This window comes from Lepidochelys kempii, chromosome 11 (genome assembly GCF_965140265.1).
Source record: "Lepidochelys kempii isolate rLepKem1 chromosome 11, rLepKem1.hap2, whole genome shotgun sequence".
Taxonomy (NCBI): domain Eukaryota; kingdom Metazoa; phylum Chordata; order Testudines; family Cheloniidae; genus Lepidochelys; species Lepidochelys kempii.
The window spans coordinates 56,275,220-56,293,062 of NC_133266.1; the positions used below are offsets into that span (position 1 = coordinate 56,275,220).

The 17,843-nt window shown below is 40.8% G+C and overlaps 1 protein-coding gene across 5 annotated transcripts in view; it reads right to left on the minus strand.

Moving 5' to 3' along the window:
* Positions 1-17,843, minus strand: part of HECW2 (HECT, C2 and WW domain containing E3 ubiquitin protein ligase 2) — a 265,113-nt gene that overhangs the window by 170,684 nt on the left and 76,586 nt on the right. For all 5 annotated transcript variants that reach the window (XM_073306249.1, XM_073306251.1, XM_073306250.1 and 2 more), the window contains exon 2: positions 9,756-10,122. In XM_073306249.1, coding sequence (XP_073162350.1) covers positions 9,756-10,047 — 292 coding nt within the window. In that variant the 5' untranslated portion in view covers positions 10,048-10,122. The remainder of the gene's footprint in view (positions 1-9,755; positions 10,123-17,843) is intronic.

The window sequence follows — 17,843 nt, forward strand, 5'->3', positions numbered from 1 at the left end:
AGAGTACAACATTCCTGTCCTAAGCAGGAGAAAGAAAGAGAGAAAGCCTTAGTAGCTATGATACCCAATACAGCAACTCAGATGCACACAACTAATAAAGAGCCTGTGTAGATGAAGGTGCCAAAGACGTCATAAAAATTTACAGTATGAATTCCAACACTGTGCACAGAGCAGAAGTAATCCATAGTCTATTATTTACACATATATATACACCAATAGGTAATATATGTGTCTACTTTTTCAATCCAGTTGTCAGCAATTTGGAATACATTACATTTTCAGAGTTACTTTAATAATATTGCATGTCATGTACATTTGATGATAGGAAGTAGTGAGATAAACGGTGCAACGTTTACCACATATCTATTTAAAAAGCAAACAAAATAAAAAACAAAAACACAAGGCCAAGGCCAAAAATAAATGAAGAAAAGTGACTGATGCTAGGGAATGTTGAATTAAAAGAGCAGTATGGATTCAGAAGTGTATATTGGTTTGCTTTATAGGTATCAAATGTTTATATTTGACAGTCTAGCCATCACCTGGAGCAGCCACTTGCATCACAAAAGCCAGATGGAAAGAACATTGGTTTCTGTCCAAAGGATCATATGAGAAGTTTTTGCAGTGGAGAGATACTGACAAGTCACACAGCTGAAAGTGCACAGTGGAACTCTATAGTTGCAGTCATGACCAAAGCATCATTTGTTTAGTTTTGAAACCAGATATTTTAGAAACATAAAATGAAATTAATTGAAGCATGTGTCTCCCGACAACTCTTCAGTCCCAGCCATCAGAGTCATCCCGACAGTGGCCAGTGGGCCACATCCAGAGGCGGAAGTAAGCCAGTCCAGTCCGGGGTACGGGCAAGAGCCAGTATGCCACGCTGGACCGGACCGGCTTCCCCCAGCGGGGATTTAAAGGGCCCGGTGCTCTGGCCACTGCGGGGAGCCCCAGGCCCTTTAAATCACCTTCAGAGCTCCAGGAGCGGGGCTTGGGTGGCGCTTTAAAGGGCCCGGGGCTCCCCGCAGTGGCTCAGGCAGGGATTTAAAAGGCCTGGGACTCTGGCCGCTGCAGGGAGCCCATGGTCCTTTAAAGCACCACTGGAGCTCTGGCAGCGGGGCTCGGGCCCTTTAAATCCTCACCTGAGCCCGAATGCCGGAGCCCCAGGTCGCTGGCAGCTGGGCTCCAGCAGGGATTTAAAATGCCCGGAGCTCTGAGGCGGCCGGAGCCCCGGGCCCTTTAATTCACCCTGGGGCTCCCGGCCGCCTCTGCAGCAGGGTGATTTAAAGGCCCCAGAGCTCCAAGCCAGAGCCCTAAGGCCTTTAAATCGCCTCTTCCAGTTGAGGCCATGCCCCCACTCAGCGTACTGGTAAATCCTTTAAGTTATTTTCACCCCTGGCCATATCCGGCCCGTCAGATCGTTAATCTGGCCCTCACCTCCCGCCGGGGTTGGGATTTGTCCTGCTCCGGAGCTCCAGCCAGGGAGCAGGGTCTGGGGCTTGCCCCGCTCCATGCAACTCCCAGAAAGCAGCCAGCATGACCCTTCTCCAAGCTCGACCCTCCTCCGGCTCCTACATAGTATGCAGAGGCGTGGCCAGACAGCTCTTCACACTGCCCTGTCCACAGGTGCCACCCCCACAGCTCCCATTGACCACAGTTCCCGGCCAATGGGAGCTGCAGGGGTGGCACCTGCGAACAGGGCAGCACGCAGAGCCACCTGGCTGCGCCGCCGAGCCGGAAGGGGGACATGCTTCCGGGAGCTGCTTGCAGTAAGCACCCGGAGCCTGCACCTCTGAGCCCCCCAGCCCTTCCTCCCCAATCCCCTGCCACAGCCCTGATCTCTCTTCCGCCCTCTAAACCTCTTGATCCCAGCCCAGATCCCCCTCTTGTACCCCAAACCCCTCATCCCCAGCCCCACCCCAGAGCCCATACCCCCAGCTGGAGCCTTCATCCCCTCCCGCACCCCTACCCCTAATTTTTTGAGCATTCATAGCCCGATACCCCAATGTGGCCCTCAGGCCAAAAAGTTTGCTCATCCCTGGTCTAGGTCCTTGATTAATCAAGGAGTTCATTTCATTCTCACTTAAAATAGATATTTAGATATCCACTGCTGGCAGTGAGACTACACAGAAGAGTATCATTTATTTTCATTCCTTGTACTGTTGTGATTCAAGAACCACATATGGAAGGCATCCCATTGTGATTGCACTGCTTTCTGAGTAGGATTGTACTAAATTAAAAAGTGGGAGGAGGGAAGTATCAGATTTTCTAGTGGGGAAAAGCTGGTAGCTATACCAATAGCCATAAATCAGGTTCAGACTCCATTACGAAGAGAAGAACTAGCAATGAAAATAACCAGAGGAAAAGCATGGCTTGTAAAGACCATCGATTTTTATTAGAGATGTTTGTCTTAATCACTGTGGGCCCCCAGTACATTTAGTTTTAGGGTGTAGGGTTTTTTTTAGGGTAAATGTTGCCATAACTGTTTATTACCAGTGTATATTGGCTCTACAGTAGCCCTAGTGTCTTGGTGTTGTGCAGTCATATAGACAGAGGGGGAAAAATGCACACAGATGGACTTCTCACATGAAGTCCAATGGGCCAAAACATTCAGCTAAAAGAAACGGAGTACTTGTGGCACCTTAGACACTAGTACTCCTTTTCTTTTTGCTGACACAGATTAACATGGCTGCTACTCTGAAACCTACATTCAGCTAGAAATTAAGGTAATTAAAAATGCTATTTATTTAGGCCAAACATAGCAGTAGCTGTGGGTTCTAGGTAGAAGAGTTTCCAATTTAACTGTGGAACAAAATGAGTTACTACAGCGATAGCACCACAGAAAAACCTAGAATACACAGATCATCATCTAAACCAAAGACCCCACTCCTACTCCCACTGAAGACAGCGTCAAAGGTCCTACTGACCTCCAAGGAACAAAACTGGGCCTTTAGTGTGGGCAACTGTTTTGCACTGCTATCCACAGATCCAAGCTCCAAAATGATACCTCACAGATTTTAGCAGTAGCAAAAAAAAAAAAAAAAAAACAATCCCACAAAATCATCTCTAGCAGCTGGTGACTAGCACATTTATATATATATATATATATATATATATATATATATATATATATATATATATATATATATATATAGGGTAACGATTACAATTTAAGAGTAGAAATATAACCAATGCAATCAAATAGAAAGGAAAATTCATCTGTAGCACAGAACATTTTGCTACTTTAATATATTATACAGAAGTTGAACAAGAAAAACCAATAATAATCAGGCTTTTCCAGGACGTAAGAGAGATATTAGGTCATATGGTTTTTGTTACAGGAGTCAAAGAAGCCTTTGAGGATAGAAGAGGTCTTTAATTTTTTTAATCTATCTGAATTGCTATCTTAAGTGTATTAAGTCCAGCTTATGTGAAAGCTTTTCTTTTCAATCTTGTCTGACCTGAAATGGAAAGGCTCCAAAACTCTCCAACCCTATGATCTCGGTTTATACTAAACCTCCTGTCTAAATTGTCCTCTATAGTTCTCCCCCAGTCCTTATAAAGAATATGCTATTGTGCAACAGTGCTGTATTTATTCAAGGAAAATGTCAACCAGATTGTGAGAAACAATTGATGGAAATAAATATGATGACCTTTGATATTCAGCATTATAAATGTGCTCAGGATCTCTAGAGTAAAAGCCATACGTCTCAGAACCAGGACTCCATAAATTAGGACAAAAACATCTAGCCTGGGCAATTTGGCCACAGAAGAAAATCTATTAATGACAATGTGTTTCTCAAACCCAGCACCACCCCTTTCTTTATTTTGTGCTTTCTGATTTCTTAAAAAAAACCAAACAAAAACCCCAGACAGTCTTAAATAAGTACATAAGCAGAACCACTGAATACAACAGCAACTGTGCCTCCTAACTCCAAGGCTGAATTTAGCCCAAGCTATTTAAAAATTAACTCACAAAACCCCTAGCCTGGCTTCATTCAGAGTTTCAACAACAACAGGGTTTTTACAATCAAATCCTTTACATGGGCACACTGCCAATCCAGGGCATTTCTTTCATTATGTTTTTTCTTAAATTCTTAATTTCAATACAAATGGTTAATTCCTTATCACTAAACTTATATAAAGTTCAACAGTATGAACGCTCCCTTCAGTCTCTCACTCGTGCTGCTTGTCTCTCTCATATACACACAAGGGAGGTGAGGTAATATCTGTATAAGCTCAAAAGCTTGTCTCTTTCACCAACAGAAGTTGGTCCAATTAAAAAAAAAAAAAAAAAAATTACCTCACCCACCTTGTGTCTCTAATATCCTGGGACCAACATCGCTAAAACAACACTGCATATACACAAAGGCTCTCTTTAAGTGTCCAAAGAAAGATAAGTAGTAATTTCTCTCTCATTCACTAGATAAAATGACAAGAGCTAAAGCTAGTTTCTGTTCATTGCAAAATGTTTTAAGGCTTTCCTCATGGACTACATTAAAACATTTTGGATCGTCAGTTCTTTCTAGAACTGCACGGTCTTTGGGAAAGTCTTTGTATCTACCACTGTTCTGACACAGGACCTAACGCAATGAAGCCCAGGACTCTGATTGGGGCCTCTAAGTGCAGCTTAATAACTAATAATATTCCTATAAAGTGTGATTCACTGCCCATTGAAGTCAATCCCCGATTTCAATGTGCAAATTGGATCAGGCCACTAGAGTAGGTTGGCAGGAATTCCTAATACACCACTAACTTTAACCATTCGGTAAAACTCGACTAATAAGCATTTAAATAACTGTTCACTGGTGACTTGAAACTAGTGGGAGAATTAACTGAATTAGCACAAGAACAAAGAGGAAAGTCTCTTTCTCAGTTTCCCTCTGTTACTAGGAAGGCATTCTATAAAATTTTAACATATAGTAAAAGTCTACCTGGGATTTTTTAAAAAAGAAAAGGAGTACTTGTGGCACCTAAGATACTAACAAATTTATTAGAGCATAAGCTTTCGTGAGCTACAGTTCACTTCATCGAATGCACACAGTGGAAAATATAGTGGGGAGATTTTATATACAAAGAGATCATGAAACAATGGGTGTTACCATACAGACTGTAACAAGAGTGATCAGGAAAGGTGAGCTACTACCAGCAGGAGAGCCGGGGGGTGGGGTGGGGTGGGGGGCTGGGCTGAGCTTTGTTGCAAGGATAGGCAACAAAGCCCGTTGCCACCTGTGTCCACATATCTATTCAGGGGACACCATCATAGGGCCTAATGATGTCAGCCACACCATCAGAGGCTCGTTCACCGGCGCATCTACCAGTATGATATATGCCATCATGTGCCAGCAATGCCCCCCTGCCATGTACATTGGCCAAACTGGACAGTATCTACATAAAGAATAAATGGACACAAATCAGACGTCAAGAATTATAACATTCAAACACCAGTCGGAGAACACTTCAATCTCTTTGGTCACTCGATTACAGACCTAAAAGTGGCAATTCTTCAACAACAAAAAAAACTTCAGAAACAGACTCCAGCAAGAGACTGCTGAATTGGAATTAATTTGCAAACTGGATACTATTAACTTAGGCTTGAATAAAGACTGGGAGTGGATGTGTCATTATACAAAGTAAAACTATTTCCCCTTGTTTATTTCCCCTCCTACTGTTCTTGTAAACTGCTGGAAATGGCCCACCTTGATTATCGCTACAAAAGGTACCCCCCGCCCCCCCGATAATAGCTCACCTTTCCTGATCACTCTTGTTACAGTCTGTCTGGTAACACCCACTCTTTCATGTTCTCTGTGTATATAAAATCTCCCCACTATATTTTCCACTGTATGCATCCGATGAAGTGAGCTGTAGCTCATGAAAGCTTATGCTTTAATAAATTTGTTTCTCTCTAACCGTGCCACAAGTACTCCTTTTTGTTTTACGGATACAGACTAACACTGCTGCTACTCTGAAACCTGGGATTTTTTTTAAAACCATTTCTTTCACATCTCTGAAAGACAGAGCAATAAAGCAGCACATTATAGTGCACCAGATTCTCTGAAGTAAATGAGATATCTCCAGAAAGAAAGTTCAAAAAGAAAATCTTTATCACTATTCTTAAAATTTCCCTCTAAAAACACTCTAATGTAGCAAAGTTCCTCTAATTTACTCTTTGACAGACCTCTCAATTAAAATCGGAGCCAGAATGATGCTTATTTTTCAGAATGCTCATGTTTTCTCTCTGTGTTATTTTATGGAATGAATAACCACTTCTTTTTTAGGAATGATCAATTTTTTTCTTTCATGAGCCCTCTGTTTCATAATTAATGTAAATGAGAAAAGAACAGGGTTGTGTTTTGTTTTAAGCTAAGAGATAAATATTTTCCTTTGTCTATTGGTATTTCCTTCAGAGATTGTGCTGTACTTGGGGGAGGGGAGAGTGGTAAATACAGCTACTGCATTATGCTGGCAAAGAGCCAGAGAGCTTTCTTAGATTATGTGCAATTCACTAACACGTATGTCAATTACAGGAGGAAGTGCCAGAGGAGAATGATTGTATAAAACAGACTATTTTAAAATAAAGAACAGGATGGCTAAACCCAATTAAGTATTTATAATCCCTGCACTGCAAATGAAATTAGGGCTTTATATGTATGTATAATTATACACACACAGACATGTATTGTGTGAAGTGCTGAATGACCTCAACTTCTAAAAAAGTGCCTGGGAGTTGAGGATGCCTTGTAGTTAAGGATGTAAAGAACTGAAGGTAGTGGGATTACTTATTACTTATATACCACACCTTTGTAATGTCCTGATATCAGTCAACTGCATCCTAAAATAAACAGAGAGTGGGGCAGGACAGGGTCAGATTCAGGGTTGTTTGTAGAGCCTTGGCTATGGGCATTCTGACTTTCAAATGTCTGTAACTATAGCCTTAACTCTGAATTTCCAGGCTTTCAATATTACAAGATTTCAATATTCTAATAGTGTTGTTTCAGTTAATTGACATCTATTTACCTTAAGTGACATTGTGAATTTTCTTTCCCCACACACAAAGACATTTTAAAATATTTATGAGAAAACTATAAATACCAACATGGCGAACAAATATTTAATAATGGGCTCTTCAATCTACCAGAGAAAGGTATAACACGATCCCATGGCTGGAAGTTGAAGCTAGACAAATTTAGACTGGAAATAAGGTGTAAATTTTTGACAGTGAGGGTAATCAACCATGGAACAATTTACCAAGGGTTACTGTGAATTCTCCATCACTAGCAATTATTAGATCAAGATTGCATGTTTTTCTAAAAACACATGCTAAAGATATGCTGCTCTGGGAATTATTTTGGGGACCTTCCAAGGTCTGTTCTACACGGGAGGTCCAACCAGATGATCGCAGTGGTCCCTCCTGGCCTTAGAATCTACGTATGTATGACACTAACAAAAGATTTCCTGGGAGTTTTCCCAACCCTCCTCCCTCCAAAGAAATCTTAACACACGGATGAGTGAAGACTAGCAGACGATTCATATATTACAGCATGGAGTCTATTTTGCTTAATTACAAATGTGTTGTAGAGCCATCATAATATTCACAATGAATACTCCGCTGGTGGTGATTTGGGGCCTGATTCAGCTCTTATCGGAGTCAATGGAAAGTCATAAGAGCGCTATCCAGCTCTTTAATCTCTCAAAGCTGAAGCTGTTCAGCTGAGGGTGGGGTTTATCTTGTGGACCTTTTGTGAGCACTACAGTCCACTGGAACTTAATGAAGCATTGTGAAGTTCAAAAATCTATAGGTACTAATTCCTGCACCCTACCATCTGAAAAAAACAGTCCCACTCTCAGCTAGGCCTCATGACAAACAAATTAGAGCTTTCTAGCTCATGCTATTAGAATTATTATTGTTTATTTTTTTTAAAATTACATTTTTTTAAAAAAAAAGTCTCTCAGTTTAGCTGAACAACCTCAAACCTTCCCTCTCCCCCTAAAAATATTCTGTTATGAATAGGAAACACACATGCCAAATTTCAAGTCGAAGGGATTTTTTTCAGGTTCGAATAGATGCATAACCAGAGTTAGAATGGAAAGCAAGTTACAGCCTTATCTATATAAAGAGTAAGAACAGTGACTCCATAACACAAAATAAAAACAAGTTTTAAAGGAAAGATTCTGCTAAGATCTTACTCCTATGTTAATCAATAATAGCAAAACACTCATTGACCTCAGTAAGGAGCTGCATCCAGTGCTGAAAGATTTAAAGTGCCAGAAAGGAGAACAGTTAAAAAATAAATAAATAGAGTAGCTGGACCTCCTCTCACTTTTAACACAAGCACATAAGAAAGCCACGATGGATATTATACACTACTGCCCTACACTGTAACATGCTGGGGTTTTTAATTCAGAGGAGGCAGTCTGAGTTTATTTGCCCTCTCAGTAGAGGCTAGAGTCAGTCTGTGCCTTTGTTTTGCACTTTGGGAGGCTCAGCAGACACACAGCAGAAAAGTTTTTTATTCTGGAGCCAGATTGAAATTGCTCTTTGACCATTTTGGGAGACAGCTGAATAACTGGACAGGAGGATGGTATAGTTTAGGGCTTGATACTGCTCCCACTGAATCCAATGGGAAAACTTACCAACTTCAGTGAATGCAGATCTTTATTTCAATAACATTTCATTGGTGAGGATACTGAGTAAGCTGAACTGGTGTTAGTTCGAAGATGGACAAGGTTCCAGTTGTCATACATGTTTTCTCTTGATTTTGATTCTCTTAGGGTTTAACTAAAATGGTGGCAATATGGGATCCAGCAGCTAGACCCCTGTCTACATTAAATTTCCCTCTCTGGCTGAGTACCATTAAAAAAAAAAAAAAAGGGGGAGGAACATGGGGGGGGGGGGAAGGAGGAGTGATTTATTTATTTTGGAGGGGTCCTGAAGAATATCCCTTTCATGAATGGGAGTTATTGTTTATACAGATGCAATCCTTTACATTTTAGTGTGCAACAGCCAGCCTCAAGAATTTATACAAAATACATCTTCACAAATGCTGAAAACACACCTGGCCAGAAATAATAAATTATTGTTTACAAGTCTAAGAAAACCTTTTTCCTATAAAACCATAAAGATGAATCCTGGAAAAAGTCATGACTGCCTACTTATAAACACTAAAGTGAAAAAAAAGCACGAGATATTAGGCCTGGTGGTAGAAGCATTTGGCACACAATAGGTATTCTGTAAACACCATGTTACCATTAATTTGTCACAGTTTCAGAAAGGATAACCACGCTAATGGGACAATATATCTGAAATTCTTTGAGTGAGATAAAGGAGTGACTCCTCTGAATCTCTTCTGAGTTTATGGGGGAGTGGCACAGCTAACACCTCTGTTGATTGTGCATCTCTTTTGGAATATGTATTGGAATACGTAAACCCGCCCCCTAAAATTGCAAGTCAGTAATGCAGCCACCAGCCAACAGTAACTAAAGATAGAAATAGGAAGATTGTGTATGCACACAGCCTCTGTTGTCTAAGGAGGCAGCATTTCACCACCTCGGAGGTAATTATGGAACCAAGATCTACATTAAATTGGCTACACATTTTCACACTTCACTGAACCAAGAGGGAAAGAGAAAGCTTTAGAGTAATTTTGTGCTGTCTCATCTCATATTTTATCTTTACATGCACCACTGGAGAAAATGAAAGTGAGAAGAGGTGGCAAAGGACCAAAACCATAGAAAATTAAGAAATGATTCTGACTCACCTATATGATAAAGACCTATCCAGTCTGTTGGGTCAACTTCTTCTTTAATATCCCAGAAAATAATGAGGTTCTGAGATTGCCCTAGGGTGTATTCATAGATACTTGCTGTCAAACTAGAGCGGCTGTCAGAGGTCACTAGATCAGTGTCACTATTGGCACGCTGTAAGTTCATGTTCTCAGGTATGGTGCCCTGAGATGCCAGACTCTGCAGGTTCTCTGGGCTCAGAGTATACCGTAGCTGAGGATTACGTCGTCGCACAAAAAGCAGATGTTCTCTGGCTGAACTTGCCATTGTGTGTGTGTGTCTCTCTCTCTCTCTCTCTCTCTCTCGTCGGTTTACATAAAAAAAAACTTCTCACTTCAGGATCTGCAAAGAACAAAGAGAGGCATGAAGTGTTAGAGCTGAAGGATATTGGATCAAGCGCCACATGTAGAGAATTTAGTTTAAAGGTTTCTTGAACTGGGATTGACCCTATAGTAGTCTCATATAGATGAAATACAGCTCTTAGTTCATGAATCTACCACTACAGCCATCTAAAGACACTATTCAATACACTAGAACTGAGGCACATTGCACAAACTACTTGTGGCAGTCTTGCTGACATTCAAAATCTAACATGCACTTTGTATTAAAATTTGTATACCATGAAACAAACAAGGAGCTACTGTGCACAGACTAGAAAAAAAACAGAAAAAAACAAACAAACAAAGATCCAGCAACCAAGATTTAGTACTAGCCCCGATAAATAAGTGGATTAAGTCTGACACATGCTCAGAATACACGGAGATAATAAAGTCCTCTTTTAGCTAAGCAATTACAACAGTATATCTTTGTTTAGAATAAATAGTTTCTAGTAGCATTTTATAAAGCTTTTTTTAAATTAAGGAGTCAGAAAAGTAATACAAACATTTGATAGGACTTGTATACAGCTTTAGCAAGCACACAGCACCATAGCTAAGTAATACAAAAGTTATTTTGTAATAAAAAGAATTTTTAAAAGTATAGAAGAATCTAAGAGGAAAACTATGGGTTCTAAGATTTCTCTAGATCATGCACAAATATGCCAATTCCTTGAGTGATGTATTCTAGGAGTAAGGGCTGAGGTTCAATTAGCCCATGTCACTGTATCTGCCCAATTAGCTTTGTTTCCTTTTGCCCAGGTCTAAGAATAGACACCTCACGAATTCAATGATTCCCATCGGATCTGGAATAGATAACAGAAGGAGGTCTTCTCCAGAAAGGAGGAGATGTCAACATGGCATTAACCCAGTATTTATTATTAAAAAAGCCTGCACAATTTCCAGAACTAAGCTATGCAATATTTTGCCAGTAAGAGACAGGTTACTTCAATTTCAGTCAGAGATTGTTTCCCCTTAACCCTTGGACTGAAAGGAACTGCAAGTAGGCTGTGTCAGATATTCCTTTGGTAATCATCCCTGTTCGTATATGCTCATTTACAAAATGACCAGAAGATATTATATAGGTCTACCTCCTGGGACTGACCTCTAACACACTCTGGATGGTGTTTGGATTAAACAAGGCCAAGGTATATTCTTTGCAGCACCTTACATTACCCAAAACCCAGGATTTGAAAACACATTTGATAGTTCTAAGAATTTGTAATTTCTGTAGCTTTACATTAAGTCATGTCTGTTAAAACTGCCTGGTAAATGAATAGCTAGTAAGCAAAGACAAGGGTGCCAAGTTCCATGAGCTTCTTCTCATGTCTGTCTCTCTCCATAGACAGTCTCCCTCTTCACTTTCAAATCTCTCCACATAACATACTACTTCCGTTTTGTACAATAGCAAAACATATTGTTACTGAATAACCAGCCAACCAACCAGAACTTTGTTTTTCAGAATGGAATGAAACACACTGTATTTATCTGGGTAAAAGGGGTTTTGTGTAAGCAAGTGATTTATCAATGCAAATGATACATATAGGTAGAGCCCTGCGCGGATATAAAATTTGTATCTGCATCTGATCCACGATCCGCAAACATCGTCCGCGGATATCCGTTAGCTTAAAATATTCCAAGTAATGTAATAAAAATGCAACAGAATAGATAATTTCAACCATGCAAGGATTATTTTCATAGTGGATACTAGCAATAAATAAGTTTCTTTCCACTGGGGAAAAGACAGTTTTACAGTTAAAATAATTTATTCCATTAGAAGAAAACTGAATGTATGCTAACAAAAAGGATCATCAATCAAACCATTAAGAATTAATGTTAAGTGGTCTAAAAGGTGCTGCACTTCCATAAGGCTGTGAACTAAAATTTGTGGTCCTTATTTTTTTAAAACCCAGACAACTACATAGTCTACCGTGCAGAGATTGTGGTGTGACTTTCTCACACTCTTTAAACAATCGCAGCCACTATGGCAAGGTATCTGACCATTTTTCAAGTTAACCATACACAAGGTCAACTGTAGCACAATTGTGTCCTCTTTGAAGGATGTCTGCTGCAAGCAGAATAGAACAGATCTCATTCATTTTAAAAACATATATTTTGAGGAAGTTTACAGATACCTGTATATTATTCTTGAGCTTTCTTCCTGGTTTCATACCTCTCGCCTTAAGCTATCATATATGGGTATTTTTGTTTCCTTAAAATAACCCAAACATTTCCTGGCAGTGCTGAATGTCACCTGCTGTGATTTTCCCTGTTTCCAGGAAGTTTTTAATTTAAAATGAGGTAAAGCTCACTGGAAATGGATGATGATTGTTGGCCATCTTCCATAGTATTATAATTATGATTAGACCCACCGTATGCTAGCCCCATCAGTCAAGTCTCTTACAGCTGCATTATTAAACAAACTAACGCTAGCAGTCAAAGATGTAATTATTAAGCAAAAAAACAAAACAAAACAAAAAAAATTCACACAGCTAGAGCTCCAGTCTTTTTCACAAAGGTTTCTGGACTCTTATTAAAAGAGTAAGAAACTACATGATATTAGTTATAACAAAAGTAATATTTTAAATTTTTACATAGGATTTTACAAAACATCACAACACACCATCCACATGAGTATTTCTTCACTTAACACTGAAATGCAGTCACCTGTGAGGTAAAGTAAGGTAGCAATTCAACAACACTATAGGACAACAGCTGAAAAATAAATATTCCATTAAAACTCCAAAGGGTAAATGTAGAATGGGCAAATATTTATATCCACATTAGAATTTGGCTATGACTAGAACTAAACAACTTGAAACTATGACTTGAAACTCCCTCAGCACGTCCCACAAAATGACTATTTTTCAAAACCAAAAACTATTGCCAAAAGTTTTGTCAAAAAATAATTTTTAAAAGCAGAGATTTCACATTTTAAAGGGTTTTTTCCCCCACATTTCCAAATTTCTTATTTTTGTTTTTTCCTGTTTCTCCTCCCATTTTTCCTTTCATCCACAGAATGCAATGCAGTGAATGATGTGTTGGGCCCTTCCCCTCACCCCCCACTAATTTTTGGTTTTTCTTTTTTCCTTTGGCCACTTGAATTTTAAAAACCTTCCTCAATTTTGAAAAGTTTCAGAATGGCAGAATTACAGTTTCTTTTTGCTGTTCGTAGCTTTTCAAATCCTCTTCAACTTTGGAAAAAGTTACTGGAGTAGCAAAAAGTAAAATAAAATAAAAATAAAGCGAAAGAGTAAAAAGAAAACCTAGACATCATGCATTTTATTGCACTCAGTATCAAAAGGGGTAAAAGAAAAAAAGATATTTAATAACTATGTGACTTTTGTTTATGCCTTATTCAAAGATTTTATAGTTAATGGTATGAATCAACAGATTTCACTGAAATGTACATGTGAACTCTGCCTCTGACATCAACAAGGTAAAATAATTTTGTATCCATATGCATCAGTGAACGTTAGGAAAATTAAATATTTTCCTAATGGTCTACAAATAAGGGCAGGTCTACGCACTACAAACTTGCATCGGAACAGGTGCACTGAAGCAACTGCACCACTATTGCACTTCTGGTGAAGATGCTCTAAGCCGACAAGACAAAGCTCTCCTGTTGGATTAATAATTCCACCTTTGCGAGAGGCAGCAGGTATATTGGCGGGAGCAGCTCTCCTGCTGACATAATTCTGTCTACACAGGGGGGTTAAGGTCAGTACAACTACGTCACTCGGTGGTGTGGATTTTTTCACACCCGAGTGATGTAGTTATACTGAAAGAAGTGTGTAGAGTAGACCTAGCCTTGTGCATTTTCTTTTCCTGGAATGATGACCATGGGGTAACTCAGAGCAGAGGAGTAATTATTTGAAGACACAAGAGTGCTAAGTGAGCATTTACCAGCTTCATTCTGAACCACTGGAGCATCCAGCATAAAGATTAGCTAATCACAGATGTTGCTGGTCTGTTTACTGAGATGAGCTTCATTGGGTCACGTCACCTTCTCCTGATCTACCGAGGTCTTATGGATTTAAAAGCTTTCCTGGGTTAATCAGTTTACACGGAGTTGTTTTAGAAGTGTTTATATAATCAGACAGATTTTTAAAGTATCCTGTGTTTCTATACACTCCCTCCTAATGTTTGTAAGACAATGCTCTTAGAGACCATAACTCTATAAAAACAAGCTTTATGCAGGAGTTCAATGGGACTTTTCACATGTGTGTTTGTAGGATCCTGACATAAAAGCATCTACTGGTAACACCCCACCATCCCCACCCCCTACTAGTAATTAAATTGCAGATTTCACAGTGGAGCAACACCATTCTCTATGCAGACCCAGCTTTCATATGATGCAGCTGAATTCACTTTCTACTCCAACCAAATGCTAGAGGTATCATCAGTCTTGCCATCTCAACAGCTACGAGGGCTAGAAACTTATTGGTGACCCCAAGTCTTGCAATTTCTTTTTTTATTTTAATTCTTTTAATCTCATATCAGGTATTTTACGTAAGAGCCGCAGCTTTTAACAAGTGGTAACATGAGACTCAAATCCTGCCTTTTATTTTTTTTAAACGTAAGTTTCTAGCCCATGTGACAGCACAGAGAAGCTTGAAAACGTGACCCAAATGCACCTTAAAAGCCCAAAAACCAGAAGGCAAATAAAAAGAACCCAAAATATATTATTTTAAAATCTTTTGGTTTTTAAGCAAACCTCATGATTTTGTGGGCTGACTCATTTTTCACAATACGTTTTATTTTTGAAATGAAAGCTGAAATTCTGATATAACAACATGACTCCATGAGCTGAGGCTTTAAGAAAAGAAAACAGATATTGCAAGACTCATTATAAAATTGTGAGGTGCCAACATTGTATCATAACCCTTTCCATCAAGCTTTTATATAGGGTTCATTCTTGTTACCACAGTTGGTGATTTTCCAGCTCGAACAGTTTTCTCTGGGGCTGGAGCCCCGAAGGGGAAAAATGGTGGGTACTAAGCAGCACCGGCAGCCCCCAGATCAGCACCTCCCCATCCCTCCCAGCACCTCCTGGCTGCCACAATCAGCTGTTCCGTGGTGTGCAGGAGGCGCTAGGGGGCAGGGCACACTCGGGGACAGGGACGAGATGGGAAGAGGCAGGGTGGAACCTTGTGGGAAGAGGTACAGTGGGGGTGGGGCCTGGGGCAGAGCCAGGGGTTGAATACTCTCCAGCACATTAGAAAGTCAGTGCCTCTGATCAGGACACTGGGTTTAATTCTAAACTACCCCTTAATAATTATCCGCACTGTTCAAATATTAATAACCACACAACTTTCAAAAACTACACCAAGATTAGGTTCGTCAAAGGTTAGAATATTATTTACCATAACTAATTTACAGAGGTGTTATGATAATTTGTAAAACACTTTACATGTTCAAAGTGATATATAAAAAAGTGTTAAATATATGATTATTACAATAGATTCAATGGTACCATGTACAAACTATAGTTGCAATAAGTTCTACACTGAGTAATAACATTTCTGTTAGTTTACTTTGGTTATTTACGTGTGAGTTTGGGTCTGAATCCCAACGGCAGGAGATAACGTAACATGAATACCGCGCCTGGTTACATAGTACGCTGGCTAAATGGCACCAAGAGAGGAGATTTCAGCTCACACTATCATCGTATACTTTGAACTCCTGTACTCTCCTCAAATAAACATGGTTTATGCATAAATATTATAAAGCAGCAGTAGGGAACCTTTTTTCTATCAGGGGCCATTGACCCACAGAAAAAATCATTTGTGGGCCAAACACCCCCCAGTGGGTGAGGGGGAGATGCGGGGGCTTGGGGCTTCCCTTAGGCTCCAAGGTGGGGCTAGAAATGAGAGGTTCACGGTGTGGGAGCAGGCTCTGGGCTGGGGCAGGGGTGCGGGAAGGGGTGAAGGTTCCAGGTGGAGGTGCAGGCTCTGGGGTGGGGCTGGGGATGAGGAGTTTAGGGTGCAGGAGGGGGTTCCGACCTAAGGCAGGGGGTGGGGGTACTGGTGGAGGTTAGGGTTGCCAACTTCCGAATTGCAGAAAACCAAACACCTTTGCCCCACCCACTGCCCTGCCCCTTCCCTGAGGGCTCCGCCCCACCCCTTCCTGATCCATCCCTCATACCGTCCCTACCTCTGTTGCTTGCTCTCCCCCACCCTCTCTCACATGCTCATTTTCACTGCAAGGCCCAGACAGGCATATTTATTGTTTTGACAGATGTATTATGCTAAGTCCAGGTTTTATTTGTTACAGGACACTACAGCTGGCAGCAGAATATAGTAAAAAAGGGTAATTTAAAAAAAAATGAAATTTTACAAACCTTTTCATGATTCTTTCCCTCCCCTCATTCCATTTTTCGTAAACAGCTCCGTGTTTCTGTTCACTAAAGTTATTATAATTTTATGTGTGGAATTAGGACCACACATTATCTCAGCTGCAATGTGAGGCCCATTATCTCAGCTGCAATTAAAGGCCCATTCCTGAAACCCAAATACAAATCCATAGAGCACAACCACAGAAACGCACACCTGTCCAGATTCATGTGTACACATCTAGCACGCACTAACACATATGCTTCCACATTATTTATTATTACAATTGTTGTTTAGTGCCTAGAGACCCCAACTAAGATCAGGGCTCCAGGATGGTGGGTACTGGACATACGCATAAAAAGAGACAGTCTGCAACAAAGAGTTTATAATGTAGCTAAACAAAGGTGAGGACAAATGTATGATACATTGGCTCTTCAGCCATTACTAGTTAACAACATTCACTTTTTAAGAAATAATACATTTCTTTTAGAGTTCCCTTCTCTTTTAAAAGCTTGTTATGAAATGAATACACACATATTTTAGGTCATCAGCTCTTTTGTGCGCAAGCCAGCAAAAGGAATAAAAAAGTCAAAGAGTTAGGCTGCAAATTTTATTCATACAGGCATACACACATGAGGCAATACACACACCTCCCTACACAAAAACACACAGTCTCTTACACACATACAATGCATGCATGTGCACACATTTGCCTACACAGAGACACTTTCATACACTTTTCCAGGGGCTGCCTAAATCACCCAGCCGGGAAGGGGGGAGGATAGGGAGGGAAAGAGGCCAAGGATGAGAGCAGGGTGGGGGCGAGGGGCCAGTGAAGGAGAGCACAGGGATGTGAGGGGTATGTGGAGTGAATGGGGATGCAGAAGACTACAAGTGCATGAGAATGTGGGGGGCACAGTGGTGTATAGGGATATAATGGGAATGCAGCAGTGTATGGAGGTGAATGGGGTGTAGGGCTCTGGGAGGTGGAGAGAACGGGTGGGAGAGCACTGTAAGGGGTACATGGCTGGGCAGGGCAGGTGTCGGGGGCAGGACAGGATGGGATGGAGAGGGATGCAGTGATGAGGGAATGGGGTGGGGGGGGGGGTTGGGACAGGGAGGGATGCAGTGATGGGGGTGCAGCCCCATTCCCAGCACTCAGAGACAGGGATACACATACCTCAAACTCCTGGGTGCCGGTGATTGGGCGACAGACAAACCGCAGTTCACCACGGGGCACGCACCATAGCTCGAGCCCAGCCACACAAGGAGCGTGAGGAGAAGAGGGACGGGCAGCAGCGGGAGAGGCGAGCACCACACAACCCCTCAACAGCCCCCTGCTGAGTGCTCACAA